At 37.6% G+C, this 27,528-nt stretch overlaps 1 protein-coding gene across 1 annotated transcript; it reads right to left on the bottom strand.

Annotated features, from left to right (window-relative positions):
* Positions 1-27,137, bottom strand: LOC131253593 (taxane 13-alpha-hydroxylase-like). Its single transcript, XM_058254648.1, has 4 exons — positions 26,910-27,137; positions 25,886-26,456; positions 8,164-8,352; positions 1-428 (listed from the first exon to the last, which is right to left on the bottom strand). Exons 1-2 carry the CDS (start codon positions 26,996-26,998, stop codon positions 25,988-25,990), a joined length of 558 nt encoding a protein of 185 aa, XP_058110631.1. The 5' UTR covers positions 26,999-27,137; the 3' UTR covers positions 1-428; positions 8,164-8,352; positions 25,886-25,987.
* Positions 27,138-27,528: the final 391 nt, after the last annotated feature.

Raw genomic sequence — 27,528 nt, 5'->3', positions numbered from 1 at the left:
TAGCTAATCCGAGTACGAAAATGGCACTTCCCACTAATTAAAGTATCATACAAACGGGAGTTTCATTTCCAGTGCTACGCTTTGCATAGTCAGGAGATACAAGTAGCATCTGTGACCTAATCTGATGGAATCCTGGCTTTGATCTTGATGGGGAGGCCCATGGATGGATAGGGCATCGGTTGGCGTGTGATCGGTTCGTTGGGAATCATTTGTGACCATTCAAAGTTTATGATCATGTGATGGACGATGGTGAGCACCTCGACCCTAGCGAATTCGTTGCCAATGCACATGTGGACCCCAGCACCGAATGGGATGTAAGCGAACGGTGGGATCGGCTTAGATGGGTTTTGAAAATGTGATGGATTGAATTCATCAGAATCTTCGAAGAAGTACTTGTCCATGTGGGTTGGCGGGGAGACCCAAAGCACCTGAAATCAGATACAATAAAAGCGTGAGATGCACGTGCAACCGAGATGAAAAATGAACATGGGTTTGATGAAATGGTGGTGACTCATCTAGTCCACATGTGGCACGATGTGTGTCAATCTATACCATCCAAATTGGGGGATATCACAAATGGAACATATACCGAAAGTCAAACGTTGGGTGGTGTCCTATCCATCTGTTTCATGGCCATCATGTGAACAATTAGGAAAATGATCGACGGTTTAAGTTGAGCAGCTGATGTTATCAATGGTTGGGATCATCCTATCAGTGTGATTTACGGGCTACGCTCCATTCACAATCATGTCTATGGTTTGTGTAGCTCATCCATATTCCTGCACATGCATGCGTGTGATCAATGGATGAGTACAAGATGCTGTCCATATAAGTTTGCTGCACTTGGATGTCTCATGCATGATATGTAGGCGTGCTTGTTAGAGAAATTTTCAACCAATTATATATATTATTGTATTTGATGGGATATAAATTCCAACCTTCATTTGAAATTGATAGAAAGGATTGAATTAATCCGTCCTTTTGACATGCCAGTTCCAACAAGAGATATGGCATTTTATGATGAATTTTGAAATCGAATATATATGTATATATATATTGGAAAAAGGAGAATTTCATTGATGAGGCAAAATTTACAAGGAGGGAATTCGGGCAAAGACTAGGGACAAAATGGGTGGCCTGCCTATCATATCCTATACATAGCCGATCTTCTTTTCCTAATAGATCACAGCCCTATATTAGTGACGCAGGGATGAACGTGATGAGGATAACTACTCCAAATCCACGGAGCTTCTCTGGACTCCTCACAGAGACTTCTCGAATCCACGAGGAAAGAAAGCAGAAAATAGAAATAAATTCTAATAAATTTGAAATTGATTAATTCCTGAATAAAAACGAGTTTACAGCCCTTTAAATAGGGGTACCAAGCAATGGGAAAGAAATTAGAATCAAACTACAACTCAAACTCCTAGAATCCACAACTTACTATAAATAGTAAACTTACTATTTATAGACGGTCGCGATGTCTACTAGTGCGCAAGGTTTTCGACCAAAAATAGTAAGTGTCCTATTTGGCTTCACCAAACCATTCTCCTAATTATTCTAAGCTCTTTTCACGTTGGGTGCAACTCCTAAAGCCCGACAGATGAAGAGTTATAATCAAACTAAAACTTACTATTTATAGTAAAAACGAAATTAAAATAGGGAAACGACCGTCGATCCAGGGGTTTTTCGCAATTCCGGGCTACGCAACCTAGTGTAGTGGGGTTGGTTGGCTAAAGTAGCTTGTTCTACCCCAAAATCATATATTTTACGTCAGATAACTCATTCCGAATTGCAAGATATGCCCGATTTAAGGTCCAATGGTCTGTATCACTTTTGTCGTCGACCGGGCCTTTTCTGATCCATCTTGGCCATGTAACTGTCCGCGACTCGTCGCATCGTCTCCTCCACTACGTAATCGGCCGGGCCTTTTCGTCATGCTCACGGTTCATGATACTCGGCAAGTCCGCGACATTGAAAGTCTGTGAGATTGCCATGTCATCTGGAAGATCAACAATATAAGCGTTATCATTAATCTTTCGGATGATTGGGACGGGTCCAATCTTCTTATTTTTCAACTTGTTGTACGTCCCGGTCGGAAATCTCTCTTTGCGCAGATGGACCATAACGCGGTCGCCCACCTCGAACACTTTTTGTCGCCGATGCTTGTCCGCTTGTTCCTTGTACTTCTCGTTCGAGGCATGTAGCTTGGTCTGCACTTCTGCATGGATGCCCATGATCTTGTCTGCCATATGTTCTGCTGCAATGCTCGTGCCTGGGTGCTTGGGTAGAGGGACCAAGTCAAGTGTGTGGCGAGGCACTCGTCCGTAGATAATCTGGAACGGTGATCTCCCTGTCGAGCGGTTCACCATGTTGTTGAATGCAAACTCTGCTTGGGACAAGGACAAATCCCACTGCTTCAGTTTTTCTCCTGAAATACAGCGAAGGAGGTTTCCCAATGTGCGATTCACAACTTCGGTCTGCCCATCAGTCTGTGGGTGGTAAGCACTGCTGAATTGAAGTCGTGTATCGAATCGATTCCATAAAGTCCGCCAAAAGTGGCTAATGAACTTCGTGTCACGATCGGAAGTAATGGTCTTGGGGACCCCGTGTAGCCGAACGACCTCCCTGAAAAATAAATTCGCCACATGTGTTGCATCGAGGGTCTTCTTACATGGGATAAAGTGCGCCATCTTTGAGAAACGATCTACCACCACGAACACCGAATCGTACCGTGTTGTGTTCGTGGGAGACTAAGCACGAAGTCCATTGATAAATCCTCTCAAGGACCGTCAGGCACAGGTAACGGGGTGTAGAGGCCCGTATTCTGAGATTGCCCCTTGGAGGTCTGACAAACATGACAACGTTGTACGGCTTTTCCCACATCACGTACTAACTGCGGCCAGTAATACCGCTCTTCCACAAGAGCTCGCGTCTTGTCTCGCCCCAGGTGTCCACCAAGGCCACCTCCATGTAGCTCCTGAATAATCTGCTCCCTCAGAGAACTTTGGGGGATGCACAATCGATTCCCTTTGAAGAGAAAATCGTCCTGTATATGAAGGTCACTGGGGTGACCTTCTTGACACTTCATCCAAGAATCTTTGAAGTCCTCATCCTCGGCATACAGCTCCTTGAGATAGTCGAAGCCGACTACCTCGTTGCTCATTGTAACTAGTAGTGATGCACGACGGCTAAGTGCATCAGCCACCTTGTTCTGCTACCCTGACTTGTGCTTCAGAACGAACATGAATTTCTGTAAAAACGCAACCCATCTAGCATGCACACGATTCATGTTAGTGTGACTATTAATAAACTTTAATGCTTGATGGTCAGTGTACAAAACAAACTCTCTTTATAATGCCGCCAATGTCGCAGCGCCTGAACAACTGCGTACAACTCAAGCTCATAAGTCGACCACTTCTTTCGGGCTTCGCTGAGCTTCTCGCTGTAGAAGGCTACCGGCCTGCCTTCCTGTGATAATACTCCTCCAATTCCGACGTATGAAGCGTCACACTCAACCTCAAACAATTTGTCAAAATTAGGAAGCACCAAGACTGGTATTGTAGACAAATGATGCTTGATCTCATGAAAGTTTTTGTCGCTTTATCGGTCCATTGGAACTGTCCTTTTTTTAATGCAATCTGTTATAGGCACGATTATGGTGCTAAAATCTCGCACAAATCGACGATAGAAAGTCGCCAACCCGTGAAAACTCCTCACCTCATGAATGTTTGTCGGGATCGGCCATTCCCTAATAGCTCGCACCTTTTCATCGTCCACACGAATACCTGTGGACGTTATAACAAATCCTAGAAACAATAGGCTGTCAGTTAAAAAACTACACTTCTTCAAGTTGAGGTATAACTTGTTAATTTGTAGGACCTGTAGCACCTGCCTGAGATGTTTCCTGTGCTCTGCCTCATCCTGGCTATATATCAATATGTCATCAAAATATACTACCACAAATCGGCCAGTAAACGGTTTTAAAACTTGATTCATCAAAAGCATAAAAGTACTTGGTGCCTTCGATAGGCCGAAGGGCATGACCAGCCACTCATACAACCCTTCCTTGGTCTTGAATGCCATCTTCCACTCATCACTAGGTCGAATACAAATCTGATGGTACCCGCTCCTTAGATCTAGTTTAGTGAACACCTTGGCCCCTTCTAACATATCGAGCATATCGTCCAACCGTGGTATTGGGAACTGATATTTGATGATAATTTTGTTGATTGCTCAGTTGTCGACACACATGCGCCAACTTCCATCTTTTTAGCGTTAATAAACGTTGGTATGGCACATGGGCTCATGTTCTCTCTCAAGAGACCCTTACAGATCAATTCCTCCACTTGCCTTTGAAGTATCTCACACTCCTTCGGACTCATCCGATAATGAGGGCGATTGGGCAGGCTAGCCTCAGGGACGATGTCTATGTGATGTTGGATGTCCCTCATGGGGGCAATCCATCAAGTAAATCCTCGGGCGACTTCTTTGAATTCATTTAGCAGTCTTAAACTTAGAGGGATGTTTGAGGGTTCCTCTTCCTCGCCCTTTACTACTACGGCGTATACCTCGCCAGTTTCCTTGGATTCCTCCATGAAATCCCGAATGGTCAAGAGGGAACTCCCCTCCACTTTAGAGGCTTCAGGGTGGTTCTCTGGTGCCATAGGGGCAAGGATTATTTTTCGACTATCCTTGACGAATACGTAGACATTATCTCGTCCCCGATGGGTCGCATCACGGTCCGATTGCCAGGGTCGACCGAGTAACATATGACAAGATTCCATATCGACCATGTCACAAAGTATTTAATCCTTATAATTTTTACCAATTGAAAATGAGATAGTGCATTGTTCAGTTACCTTGGTCTCATTCACCTTTTTTATCCAGCCAATAGAGTATGGGGAAGGATGTTTCATCGTTGGTAGCCGCAACTTGTCCACCATTACTCTCGAGACGATATTTTCGCTACTACCACTGTCTATGATCACATCACAGACCTTTCCGTTGACAGTGCACCGAGTACAAAATATATTGTGTCGCTGTGGATGTAATTCCTTTTGGGGCATACAATAATCGCCTCACAACTAGAAATTCACCACGATCCTCGCCGTCACTTTATCGCCACCTGCTATTTCTTCAAAGCGATGGTCTTCTTCTGCGCCTCTTCTTGATGCCCCCTTCGTTTATAGTCAAGTGCGTGCGGGCGTTGAGGACAAGTGTTTGATAAGTGGCACGGTTGGCCAGAGTACAATTGTTCGACCTTAGCGAGTATAAGGATTTGGGAATTCTACTCGAACCTCTTGTTGTGGGTCTTTGCACGTTGAGGTCTGGATGAGCCGCTCCCGTATCACGGTTTGCGGTTGTAGGAAGTTGATGTCTGGATCTTTTCCTCGTGGCAAGCTTTGGATCCTACGTGGGACCCATCATGGGGGTCGATTTGAAGGATATGGACGAGCGGGAGCTCTTGCAAGTTGTGTTTCGCGTACCCGCCAATTGAACTGCTTCATCCACGGTCCCGACCGGGTACATCTGAACTCGATCCTAAATTATCGGCCGCAACCCACCTATAAATCGTGCTACCTTCTGTGACTCGATTCTGACAGATCGTTTCGTGTAGCCAACCGTTGAAATTCTTCGATGTAACTATGACTATTCGATTTCCTTATCTGCAATTTTGATATTGTTGGAATAATATCTGCTCATAATCACTAGGAGAAATCGTGATCGAAGAAGACGTCTCATCCGTGGCCATGATGAGATGGGTGCCTTATTCGACGGGCTCGTGAGAGTTGTAATTGTTCCCACCATGCGGAACACCCGATTTTAATTTAAACGCTACCAATTTTACCCTTTTATGATCCGCACGTCCATGTAATCAAAGTATCTCTCTACTTGCTAGCCAATCGAGAAAATCTTCTATACGTAATAAAGCTGTTAAAACTAGGAAGTTCACCTTACCTCGATAGTCTTTTTCACGATCTAGATGATCACCTCCATGGATTGGTCGTCGAGCAAAACCTTCATTAAGGTCCTCGTCAGGAACTTGAATCATCTGGTGTAGCCCTACGGTTTGCCACCGGTAGTGCTTTACGAAAATCGGGGTTGGGTCGTACAGGCAACCATGGGTGGTGGAGCCACCATGGGTGGTGGAGCACCGCCTAGGGCTCGGGCGGAAGTAGCGCATCTGGCAAGACGGTCGAGAGTTGCCTGCGGCCCTTGCATGGTCAATCGACTCTCCGGTGGAAAGCTTCCATTCTTTCCGAAAGATAACGAATCCTGGATCACCATCCACGGGATTTTGATTCATACCTTTGTTGTTTGCCATCGGCTGAGGGAAATCCTCACTTTGATACCAATTGACGCAGAGATGAACGTGATGAGGATAACTACTCCGAATCCACGGAGCTTCTCTGGACTCCTCACAGAGACTTCTCGAATCCACGAGGAAAGAAAGCAGAAAATAGAAATAAATTCTAATAAATTCGAAATTGATTAATTGATGAATAAAAACGAGTTTACAACCCTTTAAATAGGGCTACCAAGCAATGGGAAAGAAATTAGAATCAAACTACAACTCAAACTCTTAGAATCCGCGACTTACTATAAATAGTAAACTTACTATTTATAGACGGTCGTGATGTCTACTAGTGCGCAAGGTTTTCGGCCAAAAATAGTAAGTGTCCTATTTGGCTTCACCAAACCGTTCTCCTAATTATTCTAAGCTCTTTTCACGTTGGGCGCAACTCCTAAAGCTCGACGGATGAAGAGTTATAATCAAACTAAAACTTATTATTTATAGTAAAAATGAAATTAAAACAGGGAAACGACCGTCAATCCAGGGGTTTTTCACAATTCCGGGCTACGCAACCCGGCATAGCGGGGTTGGTTGGCTTCAGTAGCTCGTTCTACCCCAAAATCATATATTTTACGTCAGATAACTCATTCCGGATTGCAAGATACGCCCGATTTAAGGTTCGATGGTCTGGATCACTTCTATCCTATACATAGCCGATCTTCTTTTCCTAATAGATCACAGCCCTATGTTGTCCAAAAAGAAAGAACCTCTAACAAGAGGAGAGATCATAGGGAACCGAGAGGCGCTTGAATTCTTAGGATGTACTACTCTGCTTAGCTAAACAGTCCGCCGCACATGAAATCCAATATATTTGTGAGCACATAGTTGATATCATTTATATGTGCTCTTTGTTAAAATTGTGACATCAAAATCATTATGGGGCCTATTCACTTTTTTGAGCTTATATAACTCATGTTTCATAGTGGATCATTGGAAAGGTATTTTTGATATGTCTTTTAAAATATTGACTTTTAGGATAAGTTACATTGGGGTTAAGAAGGGATTATAATTTTTTATTTTTTGATGTTTTGAGAGCCTCCAAGATAAGAAAGTTAGGGTTTCTTATTATAAAATCTCTCCATTCATGTAATCTTTTATAAATAGTAGATTGACCGTCGCTTTATGCCGTCGTTTTTTTTCTATAGAAATTTTTCATGTAAAAATCATGTCTTCTCTATGCGTGGTTGCTTAAATTTTTGTTTTTCTTATTCGTTTCAATTTAAGGTGATTCTACAAGGTCCAGTCTTCAACACCCTAAACATGTAACACTCAACTTGCAAATGAATATGAGTAATGAGCATTATCTAGTCTGTTGATATTCCAACATCTGCCAAACATTGGTTTCATATAACACAATATTTTCCTTAAAAAAAGAATTCAATCCTAAAAGTAGTATTTGAGGGTTGAATTATTATGGTATTTCTTGTCAAGTATTGTAGGAATAATCATTATGTTAGCATCATCTAATGCATTGTAATAAGAGTTTCCAAACACTCCTAAGAGGCTAGACTGTACGACAATTTATCACCAGTTTGAATTTGAAGGTTACTCTCCCTCTTTGCATATGACACTTGGCCATCTAAACCATCTAAATTGTGGGGCATGTTCTGTTGTATTTTGTTTCAAATTTTATATTAAAAATAGAATTTTAAATGTTTTGGTTTCCAAGAACAAATTCAGATGATTACTTTCATATGCTGTGTCTTACTTTTGGGTTATGTCCCGCCAACAGCTTGGATTGCCAAACAAGTATACCATGTGAAAGCCCGGAGGCCCTTTAAGCTTAGATGAGTAGATATACATACCTGCCATCCTTTGGGAATGTCATAGCCTCCAAAGCTGCTATCTTTAACCGCCCTTCTAAAGCTACCAAAGACAGGAGGGATGAGTCTCATCAGCTCTTGCGCGACTCTCCATGTATATTTCATCTTTTGCACTTCACTCCATGTGAGCCTTCCTTCCGGTGTTTCTCTCCTTCAAAATCTCCATGTGTTCTGTCCACGTTGGAATAAAAATTATATTAACTGAATTATCTTATCCATCCGAAAGGTGGCCTCTTTTTCTTTCCTTTTTTTCAAATTTTTTTTTAAAATTTTAAATTTTTATTTTTTATTTACACACGCACACACCCCACGCACTCACGCCTAGTGGAATTTTACCACCTATGGGTACCGGAACCCTTGACCGGGTGTTGAAACTCCCAAGAGTCTACCACCGGAGCAAGAGTAAGGACCCATCAGAAAGGTGGCCTTCTTTTTTATGGACATTTGCTTTGCAAACCCTGCATGAAATGGTTAGAATTGTCTGATCAAAGTAATTGTTGATAACTGCTAAGTGGCCCATTATAAGCCCCAAAATTTTAGGGTTTAAAAATGTTAATTGGACTAAATTTCATAAATAATCTTATCCATTCATTTTATAGCCTATGGGTCAAAATTGTGCAATCAGAGAGTGACTGATTAAGTTATTCCTACATCCCTATGAAATTAATGTTGAGATTAATTAGCTCTTCGAGCAGAGCAAGCTTGTCTATAGTTTGTGAAATCCATTTTTACACGTGAAGGTAGAAAAATAGAGATATATAAGTAGTCTTATATATTGTCCACTATCACAGATTGATAATTTTTTGTAAAAAAAACAAAAACAAAAAGGCAGAATTATTTCTCTAGTTCAGTGCATATGATGAAGTATTTCCTCCTTGCACATGCAACACATGTGCAACCCTAGAAGTTCATGTTCAGCCACACATGCACCACATGTGCAACTCCATATGTGCGCATGCACTACCATCAATCTTCAAGCACGCAATACATGATATGTGTCAATATGCACATCAGCTGTAAATATTACATATGCCATTATTCAGGTTAAGCTCCTCACGTGTGTCATAATCCGTCTTTGTTATCTATTTTAAGGTGTTTTATAAACAGGTAGCAAAATAACTTTTCTCAATTGTATGATTTAGATAGCTAGTGCCACCACAACTGGACCAGACAGCTTAATCATACCCAACTTTGTTTAAATCCAAATAATTCTTTTGTAATCTTCAAATCCCCTTATACGTGAAAAATGGAAAAAAATGACGGATTTAGAGACGGTTCTGGACCGTCTCTAAAATTGCTTGGTTTAAAGACGCTTTAGAGACGGCCGTAAACCGTCTCTAAACTTTTAGACGGCCCATGACCGTCCTTATTATTGTCTTAAAAATTTGAACGTCCACAAATCATTTAAGACGGTCGAAAACTGTCGTTAACTGCAGATAAAAGACGGCCATTGACCGTCTGGAATAAGAGACGGTCCCTGACCGTCTTATATACTGGAATTTGAGACGGTCAAAGACCGTCCCTATTAGAGACGGTCATTGGCCGTCTCTTACTGGTAATTTGAGACTGTCAAGGACCGTCTCAATTAGAGACGGTTGTTGGCCGTCTTTTTCTGTAATTTGAGACTGTAAAAAAAAGTCTGTATTAGGGACGGTTCTTAGTTGTCTCTGTTTGAGACTGTCAAGGACCGTCTCTATTAGAGACGGCCATTGACCGTCTTGTATTGGTAATCTGAGACTGTCATGGACCGTCTCAATTATAGACGGTCAACGGCCGTCTTTTACTAGCAGTCAAAAATAACCTGCATTAGGGACGGTCCTTAGCAGTCCCTATTTGAGACTGTCAACGACCATCTCTATTAGAGACGGTCCTTAGCCGTCTTATTGTGATTATTTGAGATTGTCAAAGGCCGTCTGCATTAGACTAATGCTCAAGTCAAACATTAAAAACAAAAAAAATTACAAATTTCGAAAAAAAAAAAAGAAGTTAAAAAGCTTAGAAAAATAACTAACAATGTTTAAGAAAAAAATTTAGATTTTGAAATAAAAATTAAGAACTTTTAATAAAGTTGATAATTTTGAAAAAAAAAAATTTCGATAAGAAAATGATATTTTGAAAAAGAAAATTTTAAAAATTAAACAAAATTGTAAAAAAATTGTCAAATTGTAAAAAAAAAAATATATTTTAAAAAAGAAAACTAGATTTTGTATTTTGAAAAGAAAAATTAAAAAGTTGTATAACAAAAGTGATATTTAAAAAATGATATTTTGAAAAAGAAAATTTTAAAAATTAAACAAAATTGTGAACAAATTGACAAATTGTAAAAAAAAAAATATATTTTTAAAAAGAAAACTAGATTTTGTATTTTGAAAAGAAAAATTAAAAAGATATATAACAAAAATGATTTAGACAAAATTGTGAAAAATTGACAAATTGTAAATATATATATATATATATATATATATATATATATATATATATATATATATATATATATATATATATATATTAAAAAGAAAACTAGATTTTGTATTTTGACAACAAAAATTAAAAAGTTATATAACAAAAGTAAGAATAAAAAATGATATTTTGAAAAAAAAAAAAAAAAATTAAACAAAATTGTGAAAAAATTGAAAAAATGTAGAAAAAAAATATATTTTAAAAAAGAAAACTAGATTTTGTATTTTGATAAGAAAAATTGAATAAAAAAAAGGATCTATACCAAATTGAATGGATGTGGCCTACAATACACAAGGTGGGATTAAAAACATGTAAACGTGAAAAGAAAAAAGAAAAAGAAGAAGAAGAAGAGTGTTAACTCGAGGTTAAAAAAAAATATACACATTTAAGAAAGAGGAGTGCAAATCAAAGTTCCTCAATACCTTGGTAAAAAAAGAAAATGGTCTAAATTCAACGGTAATATCAGATGGTTGAGATTATCCAATCATTGTGATATTAAAATAAGTGTTCTACCCAACATAATAGATGTGCCCTTCAACACAAGTGCAGACCAAAGGAGATTGAAGCATATAGATGTTTAAAAAGAATAGTACAAGTCAATGTTCCTCGGGATAGTCAAAAAGAAAATGGTCCAAATTAATCCAACAGCAATTTCAGACAGTTAAGATCATCCAATCAGTGTGACCTTTGGAGAGGTACAGGTATGCCAGGTGTTGCCAACATTAAGAATTGGTACCAAATGTATACATTAGTATAGGCCATTCTCATGTTATCATTTTTCGACTATTAACTCGTCTCCAAAGCAATGAGATGCAAACTTGCACAGCTTAGATATAGTTTAAGCTGCTTGTTAATTAAAAAGGAATTGGAATATAGTTTAAGCCAAATGGAATCTCAAAAAAAAAAAAAGACAACTGACATCCATCCAATCATACCAAGTCCACCAATCAGATTTTGTATTTTGACAAGAAAAATTAAAAAGTTATATAACAAAAGTGAGATTTAAAAAATGATATTTTGAAAAATAAAATTTAAAAAATTAAACAAAATTGTGAAAAAATTGACAAATTGTAAAAAAAAAATATTTTTTTTAAAAAGAAAATTAATTTTGTAAAAAAAAAATGTTAAATTTATTTATAATAAAAATGATATTTAGTTAAAAGAGTAAAAAAATATATACATTTTGAAAAAAAAAATGTTAAATTTAATTGTGAAAAATAAAATTACTAAATTATTAGGCACATCTACTAATTGAACCTTTAATCGTTTTTGGACAATTTAATCAGTTCAAATTGAAGAGTAAATAACTTCAGACGTTTAAATCAAATTTCACTGAAATTGTTGGTCAATCTTGTATGCCCAATATCTTTCTCATATATATGTAGCCTGATTAAGGCGAGTAACTAGTCAAATTGAGAATTAATTAGTAAAATAGAGTGAATGAACTAGACATGTAAAATGGGCCAAATATTCTGGTTAAAATTGTGACCCAACTTATAACTGACCTTGTGAGAACCTAAGAATTGATGTTAGTAAGTTTTGTGGGCCTCATCATGATGTGTGTCGAACATCAACATCGTGGATTTGATGTGTCCCATTTATAGTTATGAGATATCTCAAAAATCATCGGTAAACGAAACTCGAGTGGGCCATACCATTTAAAACTATGTGAAGACATCCTAAAAAATATAAGCACTTGGTGGGGCCCACATGAGTTTTGGATGCGGTTGAAACTTGGTCGGACATACATAATGAGTGGGTTGGATATGTGAATCACATTTAGGCAGGCCCAATATATGATTATGAATGTTTTAAGGAAACCTTTCTCCACTACATTTAAGTGAATTACTCGTTACCTTTATCAGAGTAAACTTTGTGGGGTTCACCATTATTTATTTATTTTATCCCCTCCATTCATCCATGTTAACAGATAATTTAAGGTCTAAAGAACAAACAGGAAGCATATCCAAAGCTCAAGTGGACCACACCACAGGAAATAGTGTGATTGAACCTCTACCATTTAAAATTTCTTGGCGACTATAGAAGTTTTGGATCAAGCTGATGTTTGTGTTTTCTATTCATTTATATATTTTTGATATTATGAACAACCTTTAACTGTTTTTGGACAATCTGATCAGTCCAAACATGAAAAGTAAATAACTTCAGATGTTTAAATCAAAATTCACTCAAATTGTTGATCAATCTTGTTTGCCCAATATCTTTCTCATACGAAATATGATCGAGGCGAGTAACCGTTTTTGGATGTTGGTCGGTGCTCTATGGGTCCCACCATGATGTATGTGTTTCATCCATGCTGTCCATCCATTTTTACAAATCATATTAGGGCCAAATACTAAAAATGAAAGGGATATAAATCTCAGGTGGACCACACCACATGAAAACAATAGTGATTGGATATCCACCATTAAAACCCTCCTAAGGCCCACTGTACCTTTTATTTGACATCCTATCTGTTGATTAGGTCATACAGGCCCAGATGAAGGGAAAAAAAATATCAGATTGATCCATAACTTTATATGGCCCCCAAAAGGTTTTTAATGGTCGACGCTCATTCAACATTGTTTCTTATAATGTGGTCCAGTTGAGATTGGGATATACCTCATTTTTTGTCTCATACCATAAAATAAAATGAAAAATAGATGGATGACAAGGATGAAACATGCACATACATCATGGTGGGGCTCATAGAGCACAGACCATGTGACCCATGACCGCTCGTAAGAGAGACTCGCTCTCTATCCTCTCTCACTCTTACTCTCACGCCCTCTCTCACTCACTCTCTCTCTCTCTCTCTCTCTCTCTCTCTCTCTCTCAAATGGACGATGTGGACATAATGGACCATACCACGGGAACACATTAGGAATAATGATTTCCATCGTTGAAATCTTCCTATGGTACAATGATTTTTATTTGTCATCCAACCTGTTCAATAGATTACAAATACATGGATGAAGGGAAAACTAAAGTATCAACTTGATCCAAAACTTCGGTGGCCTTACAAATTATTTTAATGGTAGACGTTCAGTTTATACTATTTCCTATGATGTGGTCCACTTCAAATTTTTATAGGCTTCATTTTTGAACTTATGTAATAAAATTATATATTAAAATGGATGGATGGAGTGGATAAAATGAATAAATTATGGTGGCTCCCATAAGATTTACTTTGTACGCTTGAGAATGGATTGACTACTCCCCTGACACTAACCAATGACTAGTGTTCAGTGCTCCATGGCTCCCACCACGATGTATGTGTTCATCCATGCTGTCCATATATTTTTACAGATAATTTTACAATATGAGACCAAAAATGAGATATATGCAAATCTCAAGTGGACCACCTCACAGGAAACGTGTTGAATGAGCGTCGACCATTAAAAATATGATCAATAGGCATAAAAGTTTTGGATCAAGCTTATTTTTGTTTTTTCCTTTCATCTGGTCCTGGATGACCAAATCAACAGATTTGATGTCAAATAAACAGTACAGTGGGCCTTAGGAGGATTTTATTGGTGGATATCCAATCACTATTGTTCTCATGTGGTGTGGACCACCTGAGATTTATTTTCCTTTAATTTTCGGCGTAAAGCTCTAATATAATTTGTAAAAATAGATGGACAGCATGGATGAAAATCATACATCATGGTGGGGCCCACAGAGCACCGTCCAATCTCGCCCAAATTTGGGCGTGCGCTCAAAAGAGCCGCGCGCGCCCAAGCGCATTCCCTCCTGTCTCACTCTCTCACCCCTGCCCTCCCTCGGCGAGGGCTCTCTCTCTCTCTCTCTCTGTCTCTCTCTCCCTCGCCGCCCTCCCTCCCTCGCCGCCCTCTCTCACTCACGCGCATCCTCTCTCTCTCTCTCTCTCTCTCTCTCTCTGTCTCTCTCTCGGTCCGCTCTCCACCGCGCCCTCTCTCTGTTTCTGTCTCTCTCGGTGCTCTCTCTCTCGTACATCCACATGAGGTATCTCTCTCTCTCTCTCTCTCAATCTCAATACCGATTGAAACGATTTGGTGATTTAGGGATTTGGGGATTTAGGGATTTGGGGATTGGGGATTTAGGGATTTTGGGATATGGGGATTTAGGGATTTTGGGATTAAGGTGGGCCCTACTGAGTTTACTCAGTACAATAAGAGCGTACTGAGTAACTCAGTATGCAATCCGATTTCGTCTGCAGCACCACCATGATCTATGGCCCCACCATGATGTATATATTTTATCCATGCCATTCATCTATTTTTACAGATCATTTTAGCCATTTACGGAAAATTGTGCTTGCTGGCAGGAGTATATTTGGTTATTTGGTCTTGATTAATCACTTGAAGTGTATATGAAGTACTAGATTGACTTTCTTGTAGTTTTTTTAACTTTAATCTAATCTCCACTAGTCTGCATACTGATTATAACTTGAAATTTTCTATCTTAAACCTTTTTAGAAATTTCTATGCATATTTTTCCTGACAAATAAAAATTTCATCATCTGTTTGATTTACTTCGATCCAAGATAATACACCTTGAGACTCATGTTTTTCATCTCAAATTCACAAACCATAGCTTTACTAAACTCATCATTGAGAGCATTGTCATTGCCTGCAAAAATTAGATCTCATTGTGCTTACCAAATAGCATGCTCATTGGTCACTTGTGATCTCATTGTGCTTACCAAATAGCATGCTCATTGGTCACTTGTGATCTCATTGTGCTTACCAAATAGCATGCTCATTGGTCACTTGTGATTCAATATAATGAATATATATATAAGTGCCTTCTTGAATCAATACACTAAGTGATCATATCCCTTCTTTATACCACCAACGAGTTGCTCAACATAAATTGCTTCCTAAATTATGTCATTTAAGACTACCGATTTCACATTCATTTGATGGACTATTTACTGATTTTGTGCTAATCTAACAAATTCAGTTCGAGCAATAAAAGAAATACCACATGATTGTTAATGCCAAGTTTTTATTTGAGGCATTTTGCTATTAATCTTGCTTTATGCTAATTTCTTTATAATTTAACTACATCTTTTGTTCTCTCTAGAACATGGGTCCTTAGTCATGCCTCAGTGGTATACTCACAAGAGTTTCAACATGAGGTCATAGGTTCAAGTGCCTATAGTGGTTAAAATCCATTGTGGTGTGAGTGCATGGGTGTGTGGGGTGTGAGTGCGTGTGTAAAAGAAAAATCTCTAGAACAGCTACATAGATGATAGAACCAAATATATGGAGAATGAAAAATTATCTACGTCTAGAATGTGTCTCATGATCAAGACTTACTCTTAACATCATGTGTCATTTCAAAGATCTAGATACAATCAATTCATTCGACATTGCATATGGACAAACACTGATGATGCTTAAAGTGTATCATAGAAAACTATTATTTATCCTATGCGTGTATAAAAATGATAAACCCCCATCTCTAACACATTTTCAACTACATTATTTTCTAGGTATACTTTGTAGCTCCTCGTGGCTACAAGTAGAAATTTCTCGAGTCCTCTATAATATCATGTCGTGTGCTATATTTGAAATCAAAATTCACTTGTTATCAAGGAAAAGCATTTCAGAACAAAATGGCTAAAATCTTCTCTATAAGCATTAACTATGGATTCTCTTTAAAGGTCCTTGCTGGCAGGAGTATAATCTGGTTATTTGTTGGTCAGGCTTCATATGCAGAATTCATTACAGAAGCACAAACTTCTGGATCCAATTGTATATAGTATTTCCTTGGTGTATTTTTCTTCCCTTTCTTCCTTTTAGGCAAGACTGGGAAGTTACATATGCGTATGTCTCTGTTTCTTGATTTGTCTTCTGTTGGGTGTTTTCTGGTTTGAGTGTGAATTTCAATTTCTTGTTTTTAGTTTAGGGTTTGTTGTGATTATGCAGAACTATGCAGAGTTTCACTGATAGACATGGACATCGGGTGTAGGATGTGACAAAGGTATGTGGTTGTTTTTTTTTTCTTTTCTTTCTTTTCTTTTTCTTTTTCTTTTTACAATTATCTGTCACATGCAATTTGCACAACATTTTTTGCTAAAATACATTCACCTAATCTTTACTGCTCATTGATCATCACAAATCTTGCACATGTTTTGTATGTCTGCACATGTAAGGAATCACCATTCTGGTATAGACCCACTGATTTGACATGAGGAATTCATCCCTTGACCAGGTGTTGAACTGCTAAGAGTCTACCACTGGAGCAAGAGCAAGGACCCACCCTAAAATAATGTGGCTAAATGCATGGACGATGTGGATAAAATCCAGGATTTCCTAGAAGAGGGATTTTCAGGTATTTGTATAGGAGAGATTTGCTTCTCTTGTGGTGCAAGTTCAAGCATATATTCAGCTGAACTGCAGTAGGTGCTGCCCTGCAACAGGTGGAATCCCCTATTGTAGTGAAGGTCAGGAAAAACCTTATTTGAACCATATTCACAAAATAGGTGTCTATATCTATCTTAAAGTGATTGATTTCGAGTATGATATTGTTTCCCATTTATGTATTATCATGATTTAATTCATTTTTCACCTGTGGATCTCCCTGCTATCATATCTTCTTCACTACAGCAAAATTCCATGCATCAACAGTCTGCTCAGCATGCATTGATGTCAGCTGGAGCGAAAGATGCAAGTGCTCATGACATCACTATTCGATGTACCCTCACTACATTCCAAGTTTATTAGTTCCTCTCTTTGTTCTCGAAATAAAAATTTGTTATTATTTGTAATGCAGATGCTGGGTAGGTGAAAGCAGAAGCCCAACAGCAACAACAAAATTCATCTAATGATTTGAACATGGAACCTGCTACTAATTTTGGAGTAAATAAGAGTCTCATGAATGAGGTTGTGTCCTTTTCTTCCACAATAATTCATTCTCCCATTTTTTCTTCAAATCATCAAGATAATTATCTTGATGATCAGAAAAAATGCAATCTTCTTTCATAAATAAAAACTTTGTTTTAGTGTCTTACCTTATCAGGATTGAGCCAGCTGCTTCCATGTATTTTCTTATTGGTAACTTTGCATATGCTCCAGATTTTAACATATAGTGTGGATGGTCTTGTTTCGATAAGTACTGTTAAGCTAAAGCTACGGAAGCAGAAGCTACATGCTTTCTTGCAAGGTGCATCATTTTTTCCCAACTCCAATGTGATGTTTTCTGTGCATCTTCAAACTGACAGTGTTCCTTATAAAGGATTTTGTATTTTGACAACAAAAATTAAAAAGTTATATAACAAAAGTCAAACTAAAAAATGATATTTTGAAAAAAAAATGCGAAATTAAACAAAATTGTGAAAAAATTAAAAAAATGTAAAAATATATATTTTTTAAAAAAGAAAACTAGATTCTTGTTGAATGTAAAACTGTCATGATATGTTCGTGTGATGTCTGGACAGTCTCTGTAGGTATTTCACACCCTTTTATCATACTTATCTGCAAAATGCACTTATCCACAATGCCTTCAAATTGATTTTGATATATTCTTTGGTGACATCAAGATCTTATATATATGGCTTTTATCATTTATGCAAAACACGCTTATATATAGTGTTTTCAAATTGATTTTGAAACCCAACATTGTTTCAAGAAGAACCTTCATTTTGTTTCATGAACAGAGGATGGACAAGTGATGAGCTTTTTTGTTGTATTAGAAAGAAAATTTGTTAGGAGATGTTTGAGTGAGGCACATGGCATAATTGTGAGTCCATCTCTCCATATGTCACGTTGGTTATATATGAAAAGATCATCAACTATCTACCCTGTTTCAATCTAGAAAAAAGAAGCAGTATTTGGTCTAGCTGGATGTATCTGACTAATAAATTGAACCTTACTGATAAATTGGAAATTTTTTATTTAGTAAATGTTTTCTTGATTTTTTCTTATTCCTTATATTGTTTCCTAGTTATATTTGTGTTGGTTTCAGAGTACAGGTAGCAATAGAAAGTGTTGGTCGATTGTGGCTTATAGACAAAGGGATGAGTAACCAACAATACGAATATGGGAGGCCTTCTCCAGGTATCCAGATGCTTTTAGATATAATTATGTTGTTTTTAAATGTATTAGCTCGAAATTGATGGAGTAGACTCGGATGTGCGTCGGAGCTATCCGGATGTTGAGCGGGGTCCCTAGAAGGTGGGAACGCATTGTTATGACCATGATGAAGTTGTCCATTTCCTATGGACGCATTGGAGTGGCTTGGCCATTTGAGGCCATGTTTATGTATTTAATACAAATTGATCGAGCGGACCGGATGTGCGTCGGAGCTATCCGGATGTTGAGCGGGGTCCCTGGAAGGTAGGAACCATTGTTATGACCATGATGAAGTGGTCCATTTCTATGGACAGCATTGGAGTGGCCTGACCATTTGGACAGGCCATGTTTATGTATTAACTCGAAATTGATGGAGCAGACCCGGATGTGCGTCGGAGCTATCCGGAAGAGCGGGGTTCCCTGGAAAGAGGGAACCGCTATTATGACCATGATGAAGCTGTCCATTTTTTATGGACAGCATTGGAAGGGCCTGGCAATTTGTGTCGGATGGCCGTGTTTATATCTGTATTTGCAGGGACCATACCCTTAACCTAAACCAAAACCTATGACCTAAAACCTTAACCTATAACCTAAACCTCAACCTAAACCTAAACCTAAACCTAAACCTATAGCCTAAACTCAAATCCCTAAACCTTAACCTATAACCTAACCCGATCCCGAACCTGAACCCGATTTCCTAAACCTAAACCATAACCCATTCTCAAATCCAAAAACCTATAACCTAAACCTAAACCAAAACCAAAACTTATAACCTAAACCCGAACTCATTCTCAAATCCCAAAACCTATAACCTAAACCAAAACCAAAACCTATAACCTAAACCCAAACCCATTCTCAAATCCCAAAACCTATAACCTAAACATAAACATTAACCTAAACCTATAACCTATAACCAAAACCTATAACCTAAACCCAAACCCATTCTTAAATCCCAAAACCTATAACCTAAACCTAAACCTTAACCTAAACCTATAACCTATAACATAAATCAAAACCTAAACCTAAACCTAAAACCTAAACCTATAACCTATAACCTAAATCAAAACCACATTTTCCTAAACCTTAACCTATAACCTAAATCAAAACCAAACCTAAACCTAAACCTAGACCTAAAACCTAATGTATTCTCAAATCCCTAAACCTAAACCTACACCTAATCCTAATATAAACTACCTAACCTAAACCTAAACCTAAACTTGATAACCCAAACCTAAACCCGATCCCGAACCCAAACCCGATTTCCTAAACCTAAACGTTAACCTATTCTCAATTCCCTAAACCTATAGCATATAACCTAAACTGAAACCTAAACCTATACCTTAATCTAAACCTAAACCTAAACCTATCACCTATAACCTAAACCTAAACCTAAAACCTAAATGTATTCTCAAATCATTAAACCTAAATCTAAACCTGAACCTGAACCTAAACCTTAACCTAGACCTGTAACCTATAGCCTCAACCTAAACCTGTAACCTAAAGCTTTAACCTAAACCTAAAACCTAAATGTATTCTCAAATCCCTAAACCTAAACCTACACCTAATCTTAATCTCAACTCCCTCACCTAAACCTAAACCTAAACTTGAAAACCAAAACCTAAACCCGATCCCGAACCCGAACCCGATTTCCTAAACCTAAACCTTAACCTATTCTCAATTCCCTAAACCAATTGCTTATAACCTAAACCGAAAGCTAAACTTATACCTTAACCTAAACCTATAACCTATAACCTAAATCAAAACCACCTTTCCCTAAACCTTAACCTAAACCTATAACCTATAACCTAAATCAAAACCAAAACCAAACCTAAACCTAAACCTAAACCTATAACCTATAACCTAAACCTAAACCTAAAACCTAATGTATTCTCAAATCCCCAAACCTAAACCTACACCTAATCCTAATCTAAACTCCCTAACCTAAACCTAAACCTAAACTTGATAACCCAAACCTAAACCCGATCCTGAACCCAAACCCGATTTCCTAAACCTAAACCTTAACCTATTCTCAATTCTCTAAACCTATAGCTTATAACCTAAACCGAAACCAAAACCTATACCTTAACCTAAACCTAAACCTAAACCTATAACCTATAACCTAAACATAAACCTAAAACCTAAATGTATTCTCAAATCCTTAAACTTAAATCTAAACCTGAACCTAAACCTTAACCTAAACCTATAACCTATAGCCTTAACCTAAACCTGTAACCTATAGCCTTAACCTAAACCTAAAACCTAAATGTATTCTCAAATCCCTAAACCTAAACCTACACCTAATCCTAATCTCAACTCCCTCACCTAAACCTAAACCTAAACTTGAAAACCAAAACCTAAACCCGATCCCGAACCCGAACCCGATTTCCTAAACCTAAACCTTAACCTATTCTCAATTCCCTAAACCAATTGCTTATAACCTAAACCGAAAGCTAAACTTATACCTTAACCTAAACCTATAACCTATAACCTAAATCAAAACCACCTTTCCCTAAACCTTAACCTAAACCTATAATATATAACCTAAATCAAAACCAAAACCAAACCTAAACCTAAACCTAAACCTAGAACCTATAACCTAAACCTAAACCTATAACCTAAACCTACACCTAATCCTAATCTCAACTCCCTAACCTAAACCTAAACCCCGAACCCGAACTCGATTTCCTAAACCTAAACCTTAACCTATTCTCAATTCCCTAAACCTATAGCTTATAACCTAAACTTAAACCTAAACTGTAACCTAAACCTATAACCTATAACATAAACCTAAACCTAAACCTAAACCTGTAACCTATAACCTAAACCTAAACCCAAAACCTAAATGTATTCTCAAATCCTTAAACCTAAATCTAAACCTTAACCTAAACCTTAACCTAAACCTATAACCTATAGCCTTAACCTAAACCTTAACCTATAACCTAAATATAAACCTAAAACCTAAATGTTTTCTCAAATCCCTAAACCTAAACCTACACCTAATCCTAATCTCAACTCCCTAACCTAAACCTAAGCCTAAACTTGAAAATTCAAACTTAAACCCGATCCCGATCACGAACCCGAACCCGATTTCCTCAACCTAAACCTTAACTTATTTTCAATTCCATAAACCAATTCCTAATAAACTAAACCGAAACCACAACCTATACCTTAACCTAAACCTATAACCTATAACCTAAACATAAACTTATAACCTAAATGTATTCTCAAATCCCTAAACCTAAACCTACACCTAATCCTAATCTCAACTCCCTAACCTAAACCTAAACCTAAACTTGAAAACTCAAACCTAAACCCGATCCCGAACCCGAACCCGTTTCCTAAACTTAAACCTTAATGTATTCTCAAATCCCTAAACCTAAATCTACACCTAATCCTAATCTCAACTCCCTAACCTAAACCTAAACCTAAACTTGAAAACCAAAACCAAAACCCGATCCCGAATCCAAACCTGATTTCCTAAACCTAAACCTTAACGTATTCTCAATTTTCTAAACCTAAACATTAACCTAAACCTAAAACCTAAATGTATTCTCGAATCCCTAAACCTAAACCTACACCTAATCCTAATCTCAACTCCCTAACCTAAACCTAAACCTAAACTTGAAAACTCAAACCTAAACCCGATCTCGAACCCGAACCCGATTTTCTAAACCTAAACCTTAACCTATTCTCAATTCCCTAAACTTTTATCTTGTAACCTAAACCTAAGCCTAAAGCTATACCTAAACTTGTAACCTATAACTTAAACCTAAACCTAAAATCTATTGCTTATAAGCTAAACCTAAATCTAAACATAAACCTTAATCTAAACCAAAATGTATTCTCAAATCCCTAAACCTAAACCTACACCTAATCCTAATCTCAACTCCCTAATCCAAACCTAAACCCGATCCCGAACCCGAACTCGATTTCCTAAACCTAAATGTTAACCTATAACCTAACATAAACTTAAACCTATTACCTACACTTATAACCTAAACATAAGCCTAAAAAACTTAAACCTAAAACCTAAATGTATTCTCAAATCTCTAAACCTAAACCTACACCTAATCCTAATCTCAACTCCCTAACCTAAACCTAAATTTGAAAATCAAAACCTAAACCCGATCCCGATTTCCTAAACCTAAACCTTAACCTATTCTCAATTCCTTAAATCAATTGCTTATAACATAAACCGAAACCTAAACTTATACCTTAACCTAAACCTATAACCTATAACCTAAACATAAACCTAAAACCTAAATGTATTCTCAAATCCCTAAACTTAAACCTACACCTAATCCTAATCTCAACTCCCTAACCTAAACCTAAACCTAAACTTGAAAACTCAAACCTAAACCCGAACCCGAACCCGAACCCGAACCTGATTTCCTAAACCTAAACCTTAACCTATTCTCAATTCCCTAAACCTATAGCTTATAACCTAAACTTAAACCTAAACCGTAACCTAAACCTATAACCTATAGCATAAACCTAAACCTAAACCTAAACTTGTAACCTATAACCTAAACCTAAACCCAAAACCTAAATGTATTCTCAAATCCTTAAACCTAAATCTAAACCTTAACCTAAACCTTAACCTAAACCTATAACCTATAGCCTTAACCTAAACCTGTAACCTATAACCTAAATATAAACCTAAAACCTAAATGTATTCTCAAATCCCTAAACCTAAACCTACACCTAATCCTAATCTCAACTCCCTAACCTAAACCTAAACCTAAACTTGAAAACTCAAACCTAAACCCGATCCCGAACCCGAACCCGATTTCCTCAACCTAAACCTTAACCTATTCTCAATTCCCTAAACCCATTGCTTATAACCTAAACCGAAACCTAAACCTATACCTTAACCTAAACCTATAACCTATAACCTAAACATAAACTTATAACCTAAATGTATTCTCAAATCCCTAAACCTAAACCTACACCTAATCCTAATCTCAACTCCCTAACCTAAACCTAAACCTAAACCTAAACTTGAAAACTCAAACCTAAACCCGATCCCGAACCCGAACCCGATTTCCTAAACCTAAACCTTAATGTATTCTCAAATCCCTAAACCTAAACCTACACCTAATCCTAATCTCAACTCCCTAACCTAAACCTAAACCTAAACTTGAAAACCCGAACCCGAACCTGATTTCCTAAACCTAAACCTTAACCTATTCTCAATTTCCTGAACCTAAACCTAAACCTTAACCTAAACCTAAAACCTAAATGTATTCTCGAATCCCTAAACCTAAACCTACACCTAATCCTAATCTCAACTCCCTAACCTAAACCTAAACCTAAACTTGAAAACCCAAACCTAAACCCGATCTCGAACCTGAACCCGATTTCCTAAACCTAAACCTTAACCTATTCTCAATTCCCTAAACTTTTATCTTGTAACCTAAACCTAAGCCTAAAGCTATACCTAAACCTGTAACCTATAACTTAAACCTAAACCTAAAACCTATTGCTTATAAGCTAAACCTAAACCTAAACCTTAACCTAAACCTAAATGTATTCTCAAATCCCTAAACCTAAACCTACACCTAATCCTAATTTCAACTCCCTAATCCAAACCTAAACCCAATCCTGAACCGAACTCGATTTCCTAAACCTAAACGTTAACCTATAACCTAACATAAACCTAAACATATTACCTGCACTTATAACCTAAACATAAGCCTAAAACCTAAACTTAAACCTAAAATCGAAATGTATTTTCAAATCCTTGAACCTAAAACTACACCTAATCCTAATCTCAACTCCCTAACCTAAACTTAAACTTGATAACCCAAACCTAAACCCGATCCCGAACTCAGACCGGATTTCCTAAACCTAAACCTTAACCTTAACCTATTCTTAATTCCCTAAAGCTATAACCTATATACTATAACCTATAACTAAAACCTAAACCTTAACCTAAACCTATAACCTAAGCCTAAACCTTAACCTAAACCTAAACCAGAACCTATGATCTAAACCTTAACCTATAACCTATAACCTATAATCTAAACTTATAACCTATAACCTAAAACCTAATCCTGAACCTAAACCTAACACCTAAAACCTAAAACCTAAACCTGAACCTATTTTAATGATCAGTTTTATTTTTAAAAAGTGCTCATTTTTTTGGAAGAAGTTTATGCAATTCTTCATGATTCTGAATTATAATGTTTTGTTGGTTTAATAATTTTTTTTTTCAGGTGAAAGACACAAAAAGAAAATTGTTGCTAATTTTTTTTTTTTTATGATGTTAAACTTATATGTATTTATGTGTGGATGAATGTAATGTGGATAAGATTGCTTGTGTTTGGATGGATGTAGTTTATGTTGGATTTACGTAGTTTGGGTTTAGATGGATGTAGTTTATGTTTGGATGAATGTAGTTTATGTTGGATTTACGTAGTTTAGGTTTAGATGGATGTGAATGTGAATATGATGAAATATATTATATAACAGGTGTATATCAGGAAGAATATGATGATGTAACAGGTGTATATTGACCCTCTTATAAGGGACGGTCCATGATAGTCTTTTTTACGGACTGTCTGTGGCCGTCCTTTAAAGGCCCATTAAAGAGACGGACCATGACAGTCCTTTGAAGGCTCATCAGAGATGGTCTACGACAGTCTTTTTTAAGGACGATCTATGACTGTCCTTTTAAAGGACGGTCGATGGCCGTCCTTTAAAGGCTCATAAGAGACTGTCCGAGACCGTCCTTTTTAAGGACGGTTCACGACCGTCCTTTTTTTGTCAATAAAAATGACGGTTTTCGACCGTCCTTTAAGTAATACGACACGTCAAAATTTGACGGCCCTTGCGACGGTCCATGACCGTCCTTTTTGGTCATTTGAGACGGTTTTGGACCGTCCTTTTTTTACAGTTCTTCAAATCCCCTTATGTCTTTGAATTTAAAGTTTGAAAATTGAGAACTTATAAGTTGAAAAAACAAAGGGAGGCGGATCATCAAACCAGGACCGCACTTGAGGATGATCTGGATCAAAAATCAAGCTGGTTTGGTCATCATGAGGTGGGACACTATTAGAATCAATGGCACAAATCTGATTTTTGGGCCAGATCATCCAGAAGGCCATAGCCAAATAGATGGATACAGCTTCAAGGTTTTTCTCTAGTGTACATGTGGTCCCAGAAAACCTCTTGAAAATGGTTACCTTGCAAGACTCTTTGATGAATCTTAGGATCTCTAGCCAGCTTCCATACCATCAAGCTCAAGAGAATGGCTGTAGTATCATGACTGGCAATTACCAGTGAGATTATATTATCCATAATCTCATCATCGCTAATCCGCTCTCCATCATCTCTCTCAGTGCGGCCATGCTCGAGATCACATCGCTCTTGGGAATGACAGTCCCAGCAACTAGCATCTCCTTTCTCCTCCTTACGATGGGGGCCATTCGTTCAACAATCTTAGATCTCGCTTTTACACCCCGCCCAAAGATGGTGCCTGCCGGGAAATTAATAGGAATAGACCAAGCCGCTTTCAATGCTTTGGAGAGGTCCTCAGACAAGGCCGCTTTGACGTGCTCATCATATAATCCAAACAATAGAGTGCATGTAACGTTGAATGTGAGATCCTTCATAAAATGCACGGCCTTGATCGTGTCCTTCTCTTTCATTTCGGCCACTAATCTTGTTTTCACCAAACCATCCATGATTCCTATGTATTCTTGAAGGTTTTCGGGTTTTAGGAAGCGCATCATTGCGCGCTTTACAAGCTTGTGCCTGTAATAGAAAAAATAATAATGAGGTTGGTCATGTAGAAACCATTGTAAATGGTACAAGATTACCTCATAAGTGCATCTAAGGCCCCATTTGGATAAAACTTCCACAAAATCAATTATATATTGACCTTGTCAATCTTATTTTCCAAATCAAATACATATCGACTTTGTCGATCCATCGACTACATATTTCCTCATAAGTGCATTGATCTAATATTGGACCTTTTGGATGCAACTTTCACAAAATCAAGTACATATTTACTTTGTTAATATATTTTTTGTAAACAAGTGAGTGAGCTTTTTATGGTCTGTTTTGAGAAGTAATAAATCGTATAAAATTTATAAAATTAAATCCAAATGCACAATACGAAATGGAGTTTGGCTCATAACGAAAATTAAGCATCAGACACCTTATCAAAAGGTAGGCCGAACGGCCCTATGCCAGATTTCATACCTGTCTCCTGTAAGTTCTATGATACTGTTTTTCCCAAAGATCTTCCTAAGAGAAGCTGGCTGGTTTCCGGCGAATGCTTCATCATCCATAAGTACGTACTTGTTACCTTCCTTTCCAGTGATAATCACAGTTGGGGAGCCTAGAATCAATGTCTTGAACACATGACCATGGTAGGCCACCCTTTCATTTATCCATTCAGTCCCTGTATCGCCCCTCTGAGCTTGAAGGAAGCTCTCCTAGGAACCCCGAAGGGAGTTTCGTTCCTCCAGAGTCCCTACAAAGGCTGAAGAGAAAGAAGGAGAAGGAAATCAAAGCAACTACAAACAATAATTCAATCATGCTAGGTGATTATAGACAATTTTCTCCCATCTCATTCTTTTATAGCCTAATATCTAGGGATTGTGCATGGTATCCTTAGGTTCTTAATTTTTTCTAGTGGGCCCACATACCATTATTTGGATTGCTGATTTGGTAGTCCCACTCGAACATGGCCCAAAAATCTCAAATAATTAAATAAGCTCGCCGCCCATTGTTTGGCCTTTTTTTCAGCTGAATGTGGACTATCTCAATATATATTTTATTAATTGTCCATCTCAAGGCTACCCATTGGGATTGCTGC

This window comes from Magnolia sinica, chromosome 8 (genome assembly GCF_029962835.1).
Source record: "Magnolia sinica isolate HGM2019 chromosome 8, MsV1, whole genome shotgun sequence".
Taxonomy (NCBI): Eukaryota; Viridiplantae; Streptophyta; class Magnoliopsida; order Magnoliales; family Magnoliaceae; genus Magnolia; species Magnolia sinica.
This window is presented reverse-complemented; position numbering and strand designations above follow the sequence as displayed.